This window comes from Mirounga leonina, unplaced genomic scaffold (assembly GCF_011800145.1).
Source record: "Mirounga leonina isolate KUSES-001 unplaced genomic scaffold, KU_Mleo_1.0 Mir_507, whole genome shotgun sequence".
In the NCBI taxonomy this organism is placed as follows: domain Eukaryota; kingdom Metazoa; phylum Chordata; class Mammalia; order Carnivora; family Phocidae; genus Mirounga; species Mirounga leonina.
Window position 1 is genome coordinate 772391 of NW_023270789.1, and position 17070 is coordinate 789460.

Consider the following 17070-nt stretch of genomic DNA (forward strand, 5'->3'; position numbering starts at 1 on the left):
GCCTTATTTACCCATCCATTCTAGTGTAGGACATTTTTAGGGGTCAAGAAGTCCCTTCTGAGATTTAATATGCATCTCTTCTGGTGACAGTAGAAATTCCTCTGTCCACACTTCTGAGGCAATGAGAACAGCCTTTTGGCACTATCTTTATAATATCTTTGCACATTTCCCTTGGAACCTTGGAGCTAGCTCTCTGAGTCAGAAGGAAAAGCCACTTAAAAAATAGCACACACATGTGTGCACAACTATCACCAAGATAGATATGTACAGGGAGAACTTGTACTAGATTCTCTTGTAAAGTAAGCTAACTCCATTATCTGTAGACCAGATTGCCTTAATGCCATATGCTATTGTGATTTGTCTCACTCTTACCCCAAACCAATCTGGAATGACACAGTTAAGCCCCCAGCTGGTGATTTCAGGGTTGAAGAGATGACCTGGCCATCAGCACCAAGCCCCACCATATATGATGCCGAGTCCTAATGGATGACAGGAGTGTGAGGGCTGAGGAATAGGCCAGAGAAGAGCAAAATCTGTCTGGGTGAGGTTGCATACTACGTGAAATGGCCAGATTGTACAGTTCCCTCATGAGTCTGCCCAGAGGCTGCCCACCATTAGAGTCCATGTTCTTGGGGACCCTTGAGTAACAGAATATTTCTCAGCCTTTAATCTTTTCAGTTGGTTCAGCTCTTTGATACTTTATTGAAAAAGCCTACATCTATCCAGTAGGATTATATAATGTGATTGAAATAAAGATCTCTCTCATTTGCTGGTGAAGGACTGGTATGTTCTATTTTAACTTGTTTCCAGAGTCCCCAAATCTCTTGTGTCAAAACTCTCTTTTTGCTACTTCTCTTGGAGATACCTCTCTTGGAGGGGAACTACACAGAAAGACATTATTTGATGGGTCAGAAGATCCTGTAGCATCATAAGTCATGAACACAAATATTTTAGGCTTTTGTTTGCTCCTCTATTCTTTCATGTCTCTGGCCTTGGCTCTGTGAACTAAAGTAAAAAAGTTTCCCAAGACCAATTATAGTAGTAAATGAGTTAGGCTACACCAGGATCATGCCTGCCTTATATCCCTTTTTGATCATGTGAAATTTCCATCTTTTTCAAGGCACACATGGCCACTCCGATCAGTGTGTTGAGGGGTCATCTCCAGACCCATGGTCATGTAGGCTTCCTGTCCCATAGTACGAGTGTGACTACTGTATCAGCTAAGCAGTTGCCCTCAGACATGGCACTTCCTTAGTGTGTCCCTAAACTTGCAGCACAAGCAACCCATCCTTGCTCCTCCTTGGCCTCGAACTGACCATAAGCACACCAGTGCAGGAACCAATTTGAACTTTTAACTGAATAGAAAGTTTGGGTCTAACACAGGGATCCCGGTCAGTTGCCCTTTTCTTTTTATCAACCCATTAATGTCATCTAAATCCATGTCCTGAGCCTCTTTTCAAAGACCACGATTCTGTAAAGTATCTACTACTCTTCTAAGTGTTCTAACTACACTTGATTTACTTTCCTTCTTTCATCTGGTTGGTCTGTCTTGTCCTGTTTGATAGCCCTAGAAGATGATTTTTATTGAGGAATATTTTATACGGATAGCTCTTCTGTACAAATTCCCATAGTTATTTCATAGAGATATAGAGGATGTGTATGACTTCAAAGCCCATGTTTTTAACTATATTATTTTCCTGTTATCTACAGATAGGAGTATGATTTTGGTGGGAGAATATTTTGTACATATAGCTCTTCTGTGCAGAGTGTAAAAAAGTCATTGTTGGTCCACTTTTTTTTTTTAAAGATTTTATTTATTTATTTGACAGAGAGAGACCCAGCAAGAGAGGGAACACAAGCAGGGGGAGTGGGAGAGGGAGAAGCAGGCCTCCTGCGGAGCAGGGAGCCCAACGTGGGGCTCGATCTCAGGACACTGGGATCATGACCTGAGCCTAAGGCAGACGTTTAACAACTGAGCCACCCAGGCGCCCCTGATCCACCTTTTTAACATTTTTTCTTTCAGAGGAGGATTTTAAGCAAGAACATATAACAAGCAGTGAGGCAAAGAAGAGCATGTCACATTTGAGGAAGAGGAGGGGTTTGGAGGGCCTGAAGCACAAGGGGTAGAATGATAGAACTTGCAGGGGATGAGCCTCTGGATAGGATGGGGCCAAGGCGGGAAGGCATCATGCACCACACTATGAGTTTGTCTTCCCCCTGTGGGCAACCTCAGCAGTCTGGTCATTAGCCCTCTTTCTTTACAACCTGGAGAACTGGACCAGGTCCTGATTGATCTCGGCAACCGACCGGCAACCTAAAAGAACAGTTAACAAGCTTATTTCTCCAAAACACCAATAACCCACCCCATCATGAGTAATGGGATGATCCAATGGGAACAAGCCTGACTTGATCTTTGTGCCCACCCTGAAAAAACATTATGGATACCAGAGGATTAATGTGATTCTGATTGCCTTGAGAATTATTTTGTGAGCCTGTGCCCAAGTCCTCTTTCAACACAGCCATGTTGTGGCTGTGTTGAAAGAGGCATAGTAAAAATATACAAACACCATCTTAGCATTGAAAAATCAATTAATATGTGCCATAGATACACTTGACCTTTATCTGAGTGCTGATAAAGCTCAGGGATATAGGAAGTATGTGTCAAGGAAGAATATGAGTCAGGAATAAGAGATGGAATGATTATTTCATACAGCGGTTGCCTTCTAAGGGAAAGTGCTGCAAAATGTAACACTTCTTTAGTGGAGGATCTTAACTAAAATGCAAAATTAGAACTGTAGCTGAGATTAGACGCAGGGACTGAAGAGAGTGGCGTCAGATAAGAAGCACGAAGAGGAAGGAGAAAGAGGGAGTAGTCTGTTGGTGCAGACTGGAGAGCTGTAACCTTGAGTAGACAGGAAATCTTTGGTGATGATAAGGCAGAAAGACTTGAATGCCAGGATGTGTAATGATTAATTCGAAGTTTTTCCCACATGTATGATGTGTGCATCTTCACCTCCCAAAACACAGCTTTAGCAAAATGTATTACTCACGAAAATATAACTAATGAGAGTGTCCTTTTCCCCTCTAAAAACTATGCCTGGGTTGATTGTAGTGGACAGAAATGGCAGGCACGGGATGCAAAAGTAACCCACAAAATGAACTTATTCAGCAGAAGCAGGAATTTGGTACCAGAGGCAGCTCTCCTCAGAATGGACAGTGGTCTTAAGAGCTTTGGGTTTCCCCAGGGCAGAGAATAGTGGGTCATCACAGTAGGCAGTCCTATTCAAGGAGCACAGAGGATGCCAAAATATGATCTTCGGTTATATATTGTAATAAAAATAATATTTAAATGATGTAAAAATGTCTCAGTACTTGCATCCAGGTTATGTTATGACTCCATTTTGAGACCGTTTGACCCATAAACCTTGGTAATGTTTCTGTACTTATTCGACTCTCATCAGATTGGTTTCTGGGTCTCATGCGGTACCAAGGGCACTGCCCTGCCCTTGGCAGAGGCTCAGTAGAAGTTTGAGAGAGAATGCATATTTATAATTTTTTCATTACTGTAAATTCGGAGGATATTTACACTGAAATGTTTTGGCTACTTTAAAGTGAAGTAGGGAATTCCGAACAATAAACCTTGAGAAGGTTCATATACTTTTTAATTCAGCCTCCTTCCCTTATGAAGGATAAGACTTTAGTAAGCCTGTGTTGGTATGATTTTATGTGGACATTTTCCAAGACAGATCATGATTTTAACCTTCCTATAAGTATGATTTCAGCAATTGGTCTCACGGTGAGAAAAACCATGACTTTTTAAGCTTATTTTGCTTTCAGCAATAGTGCAAATAGAGGTCTCCTCCCAGGGCTGTGATGTTACAGGGTCATTAGGGAAAAATGTCACACATCTCCAGGGGAATAAGGAGAGAGAAATCATATGAACTGTTTCCTCCTGGGTGCTGATTTTGGGTCAGGCATCCTACGTGCATTGTGTGTGGAAGGGCTAGGGGGTGACAGAATCTTGGCGCTTTCACACTATGATTTTGCATTTTAGTGAGTTCCACCAAAAGCCAGGCCCCCCGCCTGAGATCCCTTCTTCCCATGGACTAGCCTGGGGGAGAGACTCTTATGCAGAGGATGCCAACGGATGCCCTTCTTCCTGAGTTTCCTATTCTTTCTCTCTCCCCCTACTCTGTCCCATGTTTGGTTGTGATTACTCATTTTTCTATATATGCATTTGAAACAATACATTCTCATTGTACAACAGTTAGAAGGAGGGTAGTATAAGCTGTCAGCCCTAAACAGGCTCACAATTCTGTTTTTTCTCTGCCCCTTTTAAAAAAGGATGCTCTCCACTCTATTTCAGAAGGAGATTTTCCAGCTACCATTTCTACCCCAGCGATTGTTAAGTGTAAACTTTTGGTAGAATAAAAAAGCTTTGTTATTGTGAATTCCCCCAATAGGCTTCTGTTAAAAGAATATCAGACATCATTTTGCAAGGATGGGGGAAAATATTTGGGGGAGCAGGAAAAGTCATCTCAACCTCCTGGAATCTGCAGAAGCTCATGGGTCTACCTATCCTTCACGCCCCTCCCTCCCAGGGACAAAACACACCAATATGATATCTGTTCATGCTCATGCCCTCCCCCTCCCTTACAAGAGGGCCTGGGTGACACCAAGTCATTTACTGACTTATCTTCATAGGCTCTGAAGAGTATGGCTCTGGTCCAAAGTTGACGGTCCTTGTCTTCCATGCCTTGATCTATCCTTCCCCCCTTTTTTTCTTTAATTAATTTGCTCAGTGGGAAGGAGGATGGTGCTGGCAGTAATGCTGATCTAAGTTTTCTATTTGTATTACTCAAGCCCAAAAGTTGAGTCTGCAACCCCAATGGACACTGCTAACATAACTTGGACACTGAGTATAAGACACTTGTCTAAATATCAGACCAAAGCCAGACTTGAGAAGAACCTGGACATCCTGCCTTGTGCTCAGCACATGACCGATGCTCTGTAACATTTATGGAAATAAGTTAATGGCATGAAAATGGTCTTGATTTCACATCAGAGCTCTTGATTCATTATTTCCTTACTTCTGGAGACGGTGTCTGCTATTACCAAATTTTAGAATTGAGGAGTGAATGGAGGTCTCATTGGGGTTCCTCTTATCTGTCCTTTCACATTGTGATCAGTTAGATCTACAGCAGACAAAGACAATCAATGACAGAGCCATAGGCCATTGGCATTTGGGTAGGGTAGTTCTTTTCTATGAGACTTCTCCAGACATTTTAGGACATTTAGTGTTCCTAGCCTCTGAGCACTAACTACCAGAAGTATCCACCCTGCGGTCTTTGTGCCAGCTGGAAAAAAATAAACTCAAAACTCTAAAAACAATTCTTCCTGAAGAGGGCAATCATTGTCGATCTTAGTTAAGAACTACTATTTTATAGGTCACTGGGATCCCAGGCTTTGCTAAAAACGTATAAATTTTTATGAGCACTACTTTACAATAACTTCATTTTTGACTGAAGTCCACCTGCATGGAACTTCAAGATGTCCATGTTTCTCTGGCTGTGGTTACACAGGATGGCACTTCTCCTGTTTCCCCCTTCTCTCTTCCTGTTGTGTCTGTCTCCCCACTTCCTCCATGCTTCCTCCTTGACATAATTTCTCAACTCCCCACAGCCCATGAATATGAAAAAATGACCCACAGAACCATACCCAACAAGCCTGCTTGTGTGATCTGAGCAGGCCAGAGCACAGGGGGACCCTCTTTCCTATAATCTGAAATTGCATTTGCTTTCGTGGCAAAGGTATCACCTTTTGAGTTTGTGTTCAGTCTTTGTCTGGGGCATCTCTTCCCTCCTTTCTCTTCTAGGCAGCCACTGGGCTGGGGAAGGGGAAATAGGAAGAGGGGTCACCACTCCCGTTCTGTAGCCCTCAGGCCTTCAGCTCCAAATCAGGAAAAGAATTGTGAAAACTTACCTGTGAGGGTCATGGAAGTGTGGAATTCATTTTTTATAAGGTTCAAAACTTCCTCAACGCCATGTTCACCCTGCTCCCAAGAGGGGGGTGGTGGGGTGGGGAGAGACAAAAAGAAGGGTGAAGAACATTCTGCCCAGGTGCTGAGTAGCTGTTCTAGGTATGCTCCCAGCTGCGGTGGGGAGGACAAGGATGTCTGTGAAATTGGAACTACACTGGGAAGACAGGGAAGCAAAGAGGAAAAGATGGGGGTGAGGGGGCCTGAGAATGTGAAACGCCCTGCCGAGGAAGCGGGAGAGGCGGGCAAGGGGGAGTTGTCCCTCAGGATCTGTGGCACCTGCAACAACAGCTCAGCTTGGATGGCAAACCACAGTAAAGCCCGGGAGCAAATGAGAAGCCCAGTATCTTCCCACTGGTTTCCACTCTGCCACTCTCACCTTATAGGCAAGACCCCACAGGACTGGTCTCCCCAGAAACACACACTTAGCCCCAAGGGCCAGAGCCTTGAGCACATCGTTGCCAGTTCGGATCCCACCATCCAGGTACACTTCCATTTTCCCTTTCACGGCAGCCACCACTTCTGTCAAGGCATCGATCTGAGAAAGAGACATGCATGGCTTGAGGGATTTCCATTTTTCACTCTCGGGGATCATGGGGCAGAGGTGGCCCTCAATGTGGGTCAGGAACAGGAAGTCCAAGTATAATGCAGCTACGTTCCTGAGCCCCACGGACTTTCTTTTTATTTAAAAAAAAATATTTTATTTATTTATTTATTTGAGAGAGAGAGACTGCGCACACATGAGCAGGAGGAGGGGCAGAGGGAGAGAGAGAAGCAGGCTCCCCACTGAGCAGGACCCTGGGACCATGACCTGAGCAGGACCCTGGGACCATGACCTGAGCAGAAGGCACATGCTTAACCGACTGAGCCACCCAGGCGCCCCGTGAGCCCCAGGGACTTTTGCAGGCTCTCCCTCTTGCCATTTTCTGCCCTGACAGAGTGTAGCTTCTCTCTGACTCCTTGTTCAACCATCTACAGCTTGGAAGAAACTCTTGGTTCCTCTTCACGTCCTAAAGGGGATATTTTCCATTTATGGTCTTCACTTTAATGTTCTTTCTAAAGTGCATTTTGACTTTTGGTTTTCTCCAGCCTTCTCTGTTTCTACGGCGGCACAGCTAGGAATGCTCTCCATTAGTAAGACACTGAGTCCTTTTGGCAAAGCAGATGTGTCTGGACCATAGCCTGTCTTGTGTAACTGGGATGCCCATTGTTCCTTACACACCACGTTTGACCAACTTGTTCCTGACTCCTGTATGGGTTATCTGAGACATGGGTTGGGAATGCAAGCAACAGTGCTGTCGAGGTAGGGCAAAACAAAAGCAGCTTATCACTTGGCCTGGTTTCTCCCCAGACTTTGTCTTTCACCTTGCCTCCCCTGTTCCAGGCTCTGCAGCTACCAGGTCTTGCCAACCCACAGTGCCCCAGACTGAGCCATAGTCCTGAGCACCTCCAAGTCTAAGAGGAGGGGTGACAGCAGAGTCTGGGAGCAGGGTCCTTGAGGACAGAGTTTTGGAACTGTCTCAGGGCTCCTGTTCTATGCCTCTTGGACAGACAGCTGGAGAGGAGGCGAAACTGGGCCCTCAGGGACTTCTGCTGCAGAAGGAGTCAATGGCAATTCTATCTCAATGAGATCCTTTGGGTGACTGAGCAGAATATGTAATCAGGGAGGAAAGAACTTTGTACTCTTAATTTACAAGTGGAGGAGAACTGAATACTTTAGACTTACATATGAGAATACTGCTGGAATGCATGTCCAGATAAGGGGTATTTTTATAGCCCCAGCATGGTATTATTTGGAATATTTCGATGATATTGGGAAAAAGAAATAAACACATCTGTGCAAACTCTTCCAGTGAGCTGTATTGGACAATGGAGCTGATGGAATTTGGAGAAACAGACCAGGGAGTGAATTTTAGCCTAGGGTACAGTATTGCTTTAGAGTTACTTTCGATAGGTCACAATAGGACATTCATTAGAGCGTTCTGGGGACAACAGCTAGCTGACCCTTTTTTCCGGTCCCAGGAAGAAATACAGGAAATATATGGAACCTTCTAGAGATGGGAGCTTCAAAGGGTCATACCCCTCACAGAGAGGGTCTGGGGTGAGAGGAGTGAAGCACTGGCCTCAGGCACAAAATTTAAGGAATGCCAAAACACTCAGATAAATAACATTTGGATGTAATATTTAAAAATTGAAAGGCAAACTTTGACCTGTGAGCAAGGGTGGGTGACTGCTTGTTTTTGTAAATAAATTTTTTTTGGATCTGGGGTCAGGATGACAGAGAGATGTGTGGAAGCAGGTTATGCAAGCACAGGAACAGATCCTATTTTTATTTAAAATGTTGATATTTTGTTCACCATGGAACTTTTTGCATTAATTTTAATTTTTTAAATACTGCATTAAACTATTATTTATCTTTTTTTAAAAAGATTTTATTTATTTATTTGGCAGAGGGAGACACAGCGAGAGAGGGAACACAAGCAGGGGGAGTGGGAGAGGGAGAAGCAGGCTTCCCGCTGAGCAGGGAGCCTGATGTGGGGTTCGATCCCAGGACCCTGGGATCATGACCTGAACGGAAGGCAGACACTTAGCCACCTAGGCACCCCTAAACTATTATTTATCTTACTAAGTTTTTCTGGCACGTTCTCAAATTTTGAGCCAGAAGTACTTCACTAGCTTCACACCAATCTCGGCACCGTCCCCTTGGGTTTGGTTGTTAAGTCAGATGGCTTGGGAGAATGATGGGGAAGGAGAAATTCTCTCTCTGGCTCCTACCTTTGCCAACAGTCATTCTCTATTGAGGAAGTGCAGTGGGGAGCAATTACTCAGCCTCTTTCTCCATGTATTACTCAGTCCTCCCCTCAAGGGAGCAAGACTGGCTAAACTGATTCATGAGCCAATTGCATACTGTTTTATTAGAGTTATTTCGAGAGTCAACATTCTACTCTATTTGCTGCTTGCTGGTGGTGGGCTCTTTTTTGTTTTCTGTTCCTACCCGTAGGCACAATTGGGACTGCTCAGGACCTGCTGTACTTTATAGCATCCTGTTCTGCCAGTTTCTGGGTGTGTGGGAGGTGGCCTGGGGGCATCCTTGCAGGACTTGGGTGAGAGTGCTGGCATGTGCTTTGCATATCTACTTTCTCCTGGGGTCACAGGTCAAAATTTGGGATGGGAAGTAGGATGCCCAACTGTTCCCTTCAATCAGCTCTTATGGAGAGCTACAGTGAGCTGTGCTCCTTATTCTCTAAGTGGATTTGTTGTTCTGTGCCTTTTCTCTCTCACTGAGAGCCTGGTGGGGAGGAAGGGGTGAGTCATTGGCACCTTAAACCTCCAAGCTTCACAAGCCTTGAAATGTACAAACTGGTTGATACAACTTCTCCATTTCCTGGAATTCGTTTTAAAGAAGTAATTGAGACTGCTAAAGATTTAAGGATGGTCATTGATGCACTGTTTAAAATGGTGAAGGCTTGGAAGTCATTGGATGTTCAACAATAGGCAGTTGGTTATATAAATTGTCCCTTTGTGCTATACACCATTAAAAATGAGAGAAACGTGGGGCGCCTGGGTGGCTCAGTTGGTTAAGCGACTGCCTTCGGCTCAGGTCATGATCCAGGAGTCCTGGGATCGAGTCCCGCATCGGGCTCCCTGCTTGGCGGGGAGTCTGCTTCTCCCTCAGACCCTCCCCCCTCTCCTGCTCTCTCTCTCTCAAATAAATAAATAAATAAAATCTTTTTAAAAAAATGAGAGAAACGTATATACTGAAATGAAATGATGTTCTTAATATATTGATAAAGTGAAAAGAGAAAAATTACAAAATAGTATGTAGCTTTTTCAACCTAAACTGTCATCTTTGCATTAAGAAGTTGATAAAAAACAATTCCCAAAATATTGTCATTAGTGATAGTGATGAAATTAGGGGTGATTTTTATCTTCTTCTTTTTGCATATGTACATTTTATGATTTATCTGCAGTGAACGTGTTTTACTTACGTAATAGAAAGGCCAAAAGAGAAAAAACCCACTTCCCTTTCTTTCTTATTTTTTTTTAAAGATTTATTGATTTTTATTTTTAGAGAGAGGTGAGAGAGAGAGAGCATGAGCGGAAGGGGCAGAGGGAAAGGGAGAGAGAATCCCAGGGAGAGCAGAGTCTGCCATGGGGCTCTATCCCACGATCCCGAGACCCTGACCCGAGCCGAAACCAAGAATTGGAAGCCCAACCCACTGTGTCACCCAGGTGCCCCCACCCCACACTTCCTTTTCTTACAATAAATCAAGTAGTGATAGAAGAATCTCTTGGAAAAATATAAGCTATATATCTCCAAGAAGATAAATCAACAATTAATTCCCATTTAAAGATTCTTTCCTTGCCTGCCTCCTCTTCATCTGTAACGGACATAAATTCAAAAGATAGGGGGAAAATCACAGACTGTCACAGATTTTTAGAAAAAGATTCATATGGCATTTTTTAGTTTTACTGTGAAAAATGGTTATTTATTCGTGTAAGTGAGGTACTGTTCCTTCCCAGGATGTGTCATATGAGAAAATATGTTGTTACACTCCATGCACACAGGCAGTCTTTAAGCTGAACACTTCCTCCAGAAGGCAGGAGACCTCAGTGCCTTTGGAATGTCGTGCCTAACTATGTGAACTTGGACAAGTTACTTAACATCTCTAAGCTCCAGGATCCCCATCTGTAAAAGAGTGATGATGCTGTACATCTTGCAGGACGGTTGTGAGATTTAGAGATGATGTATGTGAAGTTTGTAAAAATAACCTGGCACACGCTAGACTGTTAATAATTAAAAGTTCTTGCAATTAACAGTTATATACCAGCATATGTGGTAAGGGAGAGGGGAGTGTGGGCCACAGAGTACCATGCTGTAGGCACACTCGAGCGCACACACACACACACACACTCACACACATACCCCCTCTGAAGTCACCCTACTTACAGAAGCGGGAACGTCATCAAGCTGCCTCCCACCATGGTTGGAAACAATGATGCCATGGACATTGTGTTTCACAGCTAACTCTGCATCCTCTTTTGTCAAGATCCCTTTAAGGATGATGGGCAATCGCGATATGCTCTGAAGCCAGGAGAGATCATTCCAGCAGAAGGATGAGTCAATGGGGGACATCTGGAAATAAGGCATTGAATTTCTCTGTGGGGAAGAAAAAAGAACCTTAGACCTGAGCTCCTTGAGGATTGTTTGATCCATTCCAAACCGAGACACATTCAGATAGCCACCTTTCATAAGCCTTAAAAGAGTAGTAACAGAATCAACAACACTTCCAGCTCCTTTTCCTAACAAAATTTGTGCAAAAGAATTACTATCTCAACTGCTTATTCATTAACCATTAATTGTGCCCTGCTCTATAATTATGCCAGGATCTGGGGACACAAAGACAAATAAGACACAGTCCCTACTTTATTTTTTTTTATTAAGTTCAATTAGCCAACATAGAGTACATCATTAGTTTTTGATGTAGTGTTCAATGATTCATTAGTTGTGTATAAGACCCAGTGACACAGTCCCAACTTTAAAAGAACCTCAGAGTTTAGTAAGTGAAGGGGATAAACAAAAGCATTTATAGGCCGATATAACATGTTATGCTTGAGATATGCCCAAGGTTATAAGAACTAAGAAATACTTCGATAATCCTGAATCAGATACTACCTTATATCTAACCTTGGCTCACCATGTGAATCAAATATCTGTAAATCCCAGTGTGTCTCTGGAATCTGAGATAAGGATTCCAGAAACCTTCAAGGCTAATTTGTGGTTAATGTGTAGAACTGTTGAGTCACTTGACTGAGTATCACAGCTGCCCACTGGCTGAAAAGGCTGATACCATTATCTCTAATGTAACCAAGGGACTCCAGTGTTGCCAAAACTTTCTCTCTCTGGGGCATTCCATCCCATCTGACTGTAGGATTTTAATGGGGAAGTGGCCTTTGCAGTCACCTATTTCAGATTCCAAACAAGTGTACTGCAGTTCTAGGGAGGAGTTCTAGGTGTCGAGAGGTACCGACCCTCAGCTCTCAAGGCAGCAGGGTCGGAGGCCTGGGCGGGCTACACTCTGTGGGCCAGTCGCCTTGTCTGTGAGCAGCCTCCTCAGGCGGTCAGTTCACCTAAATGTGCCATCCAAAATGATCATCTGCTAAGCGCCCCATGGTGTAGACAGTGTTGGAAGAACTTGGTTAATTTGCTCTCTTATGGCATGGAAAATCCCTTTCCATAGCTTTCCTATTTCTTAACACCCAGCCCTGGCCAGAACACTTCTGGTGACAGGCTGGGTAGCTCCACGAGTGAGGACATTTTGTGTTCTATCCCGCTCATCTGGTAGCTCTGGATAGCAGGAACCAGATCTGCTGTTTGAGCCGGGACATCTGCAGTGTCTGGCAAGACCCGGCCCTCAGGGACTTTTTGTAGCAAGAGAGAAGGGAGAGGAAGGAGGGGAGGAAATTTGCCTCCTGTCATGCCTGCCCACTGGATCTGGTATCTTTCCTACCTCTTTAGGCGAGCGAAGGTCTTTCAGCAACAAGTTCATCTTTAAGTTCAGCTGGTTTCGAAAGTCACGTCGCCTGTTGCCAATTTTGGGCGCATCCACAGTGATGACCAGAGCTCTGAAGCCCAGGGATTCAGCCCTCTGGACCAGCTGCTTGTTGAGCTGCCGGTCTGGCTGCATGTAGAGCTGGAACCACTTGAGGCCCCTGGGGGCCGCGGCAGCAATGTCTTCAAGGGGACAGCTAGCATAGATGCTGGTGACGTAGCAGACCCCGGCTGCCTGGGCGGCTGCAAAGCCAACAGCACAGCTCAGGTTGGAGGGAGGAGGGCTCTGGGCCCGGGGGAGAAGCCCTTACGGTCCGTGCCACCTCTGGCCTGTTTGCCCTCTGAGTGGAGATAAAGCTTGACTTCATCCCGCTTCCCACTAGAGCAGGGGGCGTAGGGGGCATTCGGTCAGCCCCGGAGCCCTCCCGCCCCGCCCAGCTGTAGAGCCTGTCCTCCAGACCCTGTCAAGTTTCCTGGCTGGAGCGGTCATTCAGTGCCCGGAGCGATTTTGGTTGGACATGCTGCAGCTTTCTGATGGGAGAATGGGCTGCCCGTGAACTCGTTGATGAAGCAGAAGGGAACTAAAGAGGACAAAGGGTGAGGAAAGGTGATGCCAGGGGAGAAGGCTGAGCTCTGTCCCGGAGAAAGCATGCTATCTAAGTTAGAAGAGTGCTCGTTCTCCCCCCTCCTAGCTGTGTGCCTTGAGTCTCATTTTCTTTGTCTGTCAAATGGGGGGAAATAATAATACCTCTCTTATAGGGTTGCTGAGAGATTAAACAAGATACTAGATATGGAAGCATTCTTATGTGTTTTATTTACTATTATTATTATTTTTTTAAATAGGGCTGGGCGTGGAGCTCACGATCCTGAGATCAAGACCAGAGCAGAGATCGAGTTGATGCTCAACCGACTGAGCCGCCCGGGCACCCCTGGAAGCATTTTTAAAATTACTAAGTGATGTGCTGTACAAAGGCTTAGTGATCACGAGGTTGGCGAGGGTGGGGGTGACGGTGATGTCGACACTGCTGCGTATTTCTCACTTCCTACTGTGACTGTTGTTTTCAGTAGGACTCTCTAGTAGGTCAACGTCACTACCACTCCACAACCCGGGCAGACTCTGGCCTAATCAGGATTTAATATTTTCAACTCCTGACACCAACAGGAGATACCCCATTCTTCGGCCCCACTACAAAAGCACCATGTGTCCAACCGTGAAGATTTAGTAAAACAGTCATAGTCCTACAGGATATTCATATTTGAGCCTAGCCAGTCTTGACTCCTAACCAGACAGATGTCACTTGGAGCTCTAGAATCCTTGGATTCATTGCTTCCTATATCACGGAGTCAAAGGAAAAGATCCCAGGGAAGTCCTGGGCAACCTGCAAATGAAATATTTCCTAGATGTGACCTAGAGTAAAGATTATAAAGGGAGTCACAGGACTATTTTCAGCCCTTCCCCTCCCCTCTTCCTTCTCTTCTCATTATTTTTTGGTGCAGAGGGATGGGGGAAGAGAATAAGGGGCTACTAGGAAGGAGACATATGCAATAAGAAACTTTTTGTCATCTAAGATGACAAAGTCAGTCAAGGAGAAGGGAAACACAACATTTGGGCAGGAACACCTGCCCGGGGCTTTGTCAGGACCTCATGTCATGACTCTCTCCTCATCCTAAATTCAGAGACTCACCCTTCAGCCCCAACCCTGGCCCATGAGGGGTCAGGTCAAAGAGAGCCCTATCCTTGAAGTCACGCTGAGAATCCCTTTCCCCTCAGACTGTGAGTGGCCTGCATTCCTCCTTCGCAGGATGACCTGCTTGGTTTCCACATCTTTTCATCTGTAGCTGCCCTCTCTTTGTGATGGAAATGGATGTTTTCTCAAACTGGGATGAAATGTTATGTGAACATCCTCCTTAATTCTGACCAGATTGCTGTCCCTATGCTCCCTCTGGGAGAAATCCTGCTATTGTTCTGAAGGTTACCTGCACACTTCAGGGCCCCTGGGAAGGGAGCCTCGAGGTGCGGCTGGGTCATACCTCTGGCTGTGCTCATTTCTCCGTCTGGCCAGACGAGGCAGTGGAAACCCGTGGGCGCGATGCCAATGGGGGCTGTGATCTCCTCCCCTTGGACTGTGGTCCGGGTGTCCACCTCTTGCACATCTCTCAGGTACCGGGGGCGGAGACGGATTCTGTGCCCAGCAACAAAGATTCTTCTATTAGTGGGGTTACTCTCCAGCATGCAGCTGCTGCATGGGGCTGGGGCTTCCAGATTTGGGTGCAGGTCTACACCAGACTGGGTCCCAAGAAACCTCTGGTGGGGTCAGTTGGCTGATTAGGCCAACAGACCAACTTTCCTTCAGAAAGCCTTTCCTAACATCCTGGCCCACATTAACCCCACTCCCTCTAAACTCCCAGTGCACGTGTGGCCCACACCACCTCTGGCCTTGCTCTGGCACAGATCTGTGTCTTTGAGTCTTGCCTTCCTGAGCAGACTCTCAGCACTTGGATGCTTTGATTGATTTACCATACCGAGGATTAGAAAAGAAAAGAATAAGCAGGAAGGAGTTCTAGGCTCTTTGCTCATGGGTTAGAAACAAGTCTCTATAAAGTAAGAAAAGGTCACTAAAAGAGGACAAATCCCAGAGAATGATCATGGTGGGGGCTTGTTTTGTTTTGTTTTTCGCTAGAAGCTAATTCATTGGAAGATTTGACTTAACTACTGCTTTAGAAAAAGGTAGGGAATTCACAATAGTAAACATATAAAACACACTTTTAAGTCCAATAGAGACTTAGTCTCAGGGTCCAAGAATGCGTATTTTTCACAAAATATTATTATTCCCATATACAAACGTAGAAAGGTTTTGCTAGATATATTGTTTGTACAAACTTGGGTAAGATACAAACTTCATCTGTGAAATGGGAGAATAGTCCAAACTCCATAATTGTCTCATGAAGACAAAATGAGCTAAAGCAAGTAAGGGGCCTAGTACAGTGCCAAACAAGTATGAAAATACAGAACGTTGTATTCACATTGTATCCCATTTTTCAGTTTTCTCCTGACCTCTCTATTATAGGGGGCAGTAAGCTGTTTTGTAAAGGGCCAGATAGTAAATATTTTAGGCTCTGTGGACCACGCGATCTGTCCCAGTTACTCAGATCTGCTGTTGTAATGCAAAAGCAGCCATAGACAATATGTAAATGATTGACCATGGCTGGTTCTAATAAAATTTTATTTATAAACACTGAAATTCGAATTTTATATAATCTTCACCTGTAACAAATTACCATTCTTCTTTTAGTTTTTTTTTTTTCAACCATTTAAAAATGGAAAACAAAAATTCTTAGCTTGTGGACCATCCAAAAACAGGCGGTGGGCCCGACGTGGCCTCTGGGCTGTTTACCACCCTGTACCCTACCGGCTGCTGTTCCAGCCCAGCTCCTCTTTGAAATCAACCTCCTTTCACCCTTAAGACTCTTTGGGTCTCAGGATGCCTGGGTGGCTCAGTCGATTAAATGGCTGCTTTCAGCTCAGGTCATGATCCCAGGGTCCTGGGATCGAGTCCTGCATCCGGCTCCCTGCTCAGGGGAGATCCTGCTTCTCCCTCTGCCTGCTGCTCCCCCTGCTTGTGCTCTCTGACTAATAAATAAATAAAATCTTTTTTTTTTTTTTTAAAGACACTTTGGGTCTCCATATTTCTTGTGTCCCCTCTCCCAACAGACATTATCTCCTTTAAGCCAGAAGTTTAGGAACTCAGGAGATTTAGGCCTACCCCACTGGCTTCTCCTCCCTGCCCAGATAATTGATGACCTTGGACTCTTGTCCTATCTTGTTGGGTGGCAGAGTTGCTGGGATGCAGAGGGAGGGTGACTCGTGTTAGTTCTGCAGAGGCACTAAGATATGTTTTTTCTCCATTCATCCTCTCCCCGGCCACCTGCCCACCCCCCAAGAAGACCCCCCAAAACCCAAAACAATAACAACAAAACCCATTGATATATCTTGAGTACTCTGTGTTCTTTGGAGGCAGAGAACAGGGCTGCTACCTTCCAAGGACCCCTCACCCAGTGCACCTTAGCTTAACAAGAGAAAGGATACAGAAGACCAGACTTTTTAAATGCTGCCATGTTGTCATCACGGGTGAAGCATTCATCAGCTCCTCCTTCAATAAAATCCCAAGTTGACTTAGAAAGATGCTCTTGGGCATAAGCCTGAAAGTCTGTCAAACACACCAAGGGCATTTCTGGACCTTCAAAGGAAAAACCAAAACCAAACAAACAAGACACTGAGAATACGTCAGATGTAGAGGAGAGGGTAAATGTGGGGGCTATGGCCTGAAGCTGTTTGGATTCAATAATGACCCCCGTGTATTCCTTATCCCAGTGGAGGTATTACCAAAGATGCTGATCCCTACGCTTCCATTCTCTCACTCCTCATACTCAAATGTTGGTTATCTGGTGTTCTAAATATCCCTCATGTTTGTCCCCTCAT

General features: G+C 44.9%; 1 protein-coding gene across 2 annotated transcripts; it reads right to left on the reverse strand.

Moving 5' to 3' along the window:
- Positions 1-2035: 2035 nt before the first annotated feature.
- Positions 2036-16826, reverse strand: HAO2 (hydroxyacid oxidase 2). 2 transcript variants are annotated; one of them, XM_034990173.1, is made up of 7 exons: positions 16690-16826; positions 14622-14773; positions 12550-12833; positions 10989-11198; positions 6417-6575; positions 5983-6052; positions 2036-2314 (listed from the first exon to the last, which is right to left on the reverse strand). In XM_034990173.1, exons 1-7 carry the CDS (start codon positions 16818-16820, stop codon positions 2259-2261), a joined length of 1062 nt encoding a protein of 353 aa, XP_034846064.1. In that variant the 5' UTR covers positions 16821-16826; the 3' UTR covers positions 2036-2258. The 2 variants fall into 2 exon arrangements, with proteins under 2 accessions (XP_034846064.1, XP_034846065.1); XM_034990174.1 differs by lacking the exon at positions 10989-11198.
- Between the last annotated feature and the right edge of the window lie 244 nt (positions 16827-17070).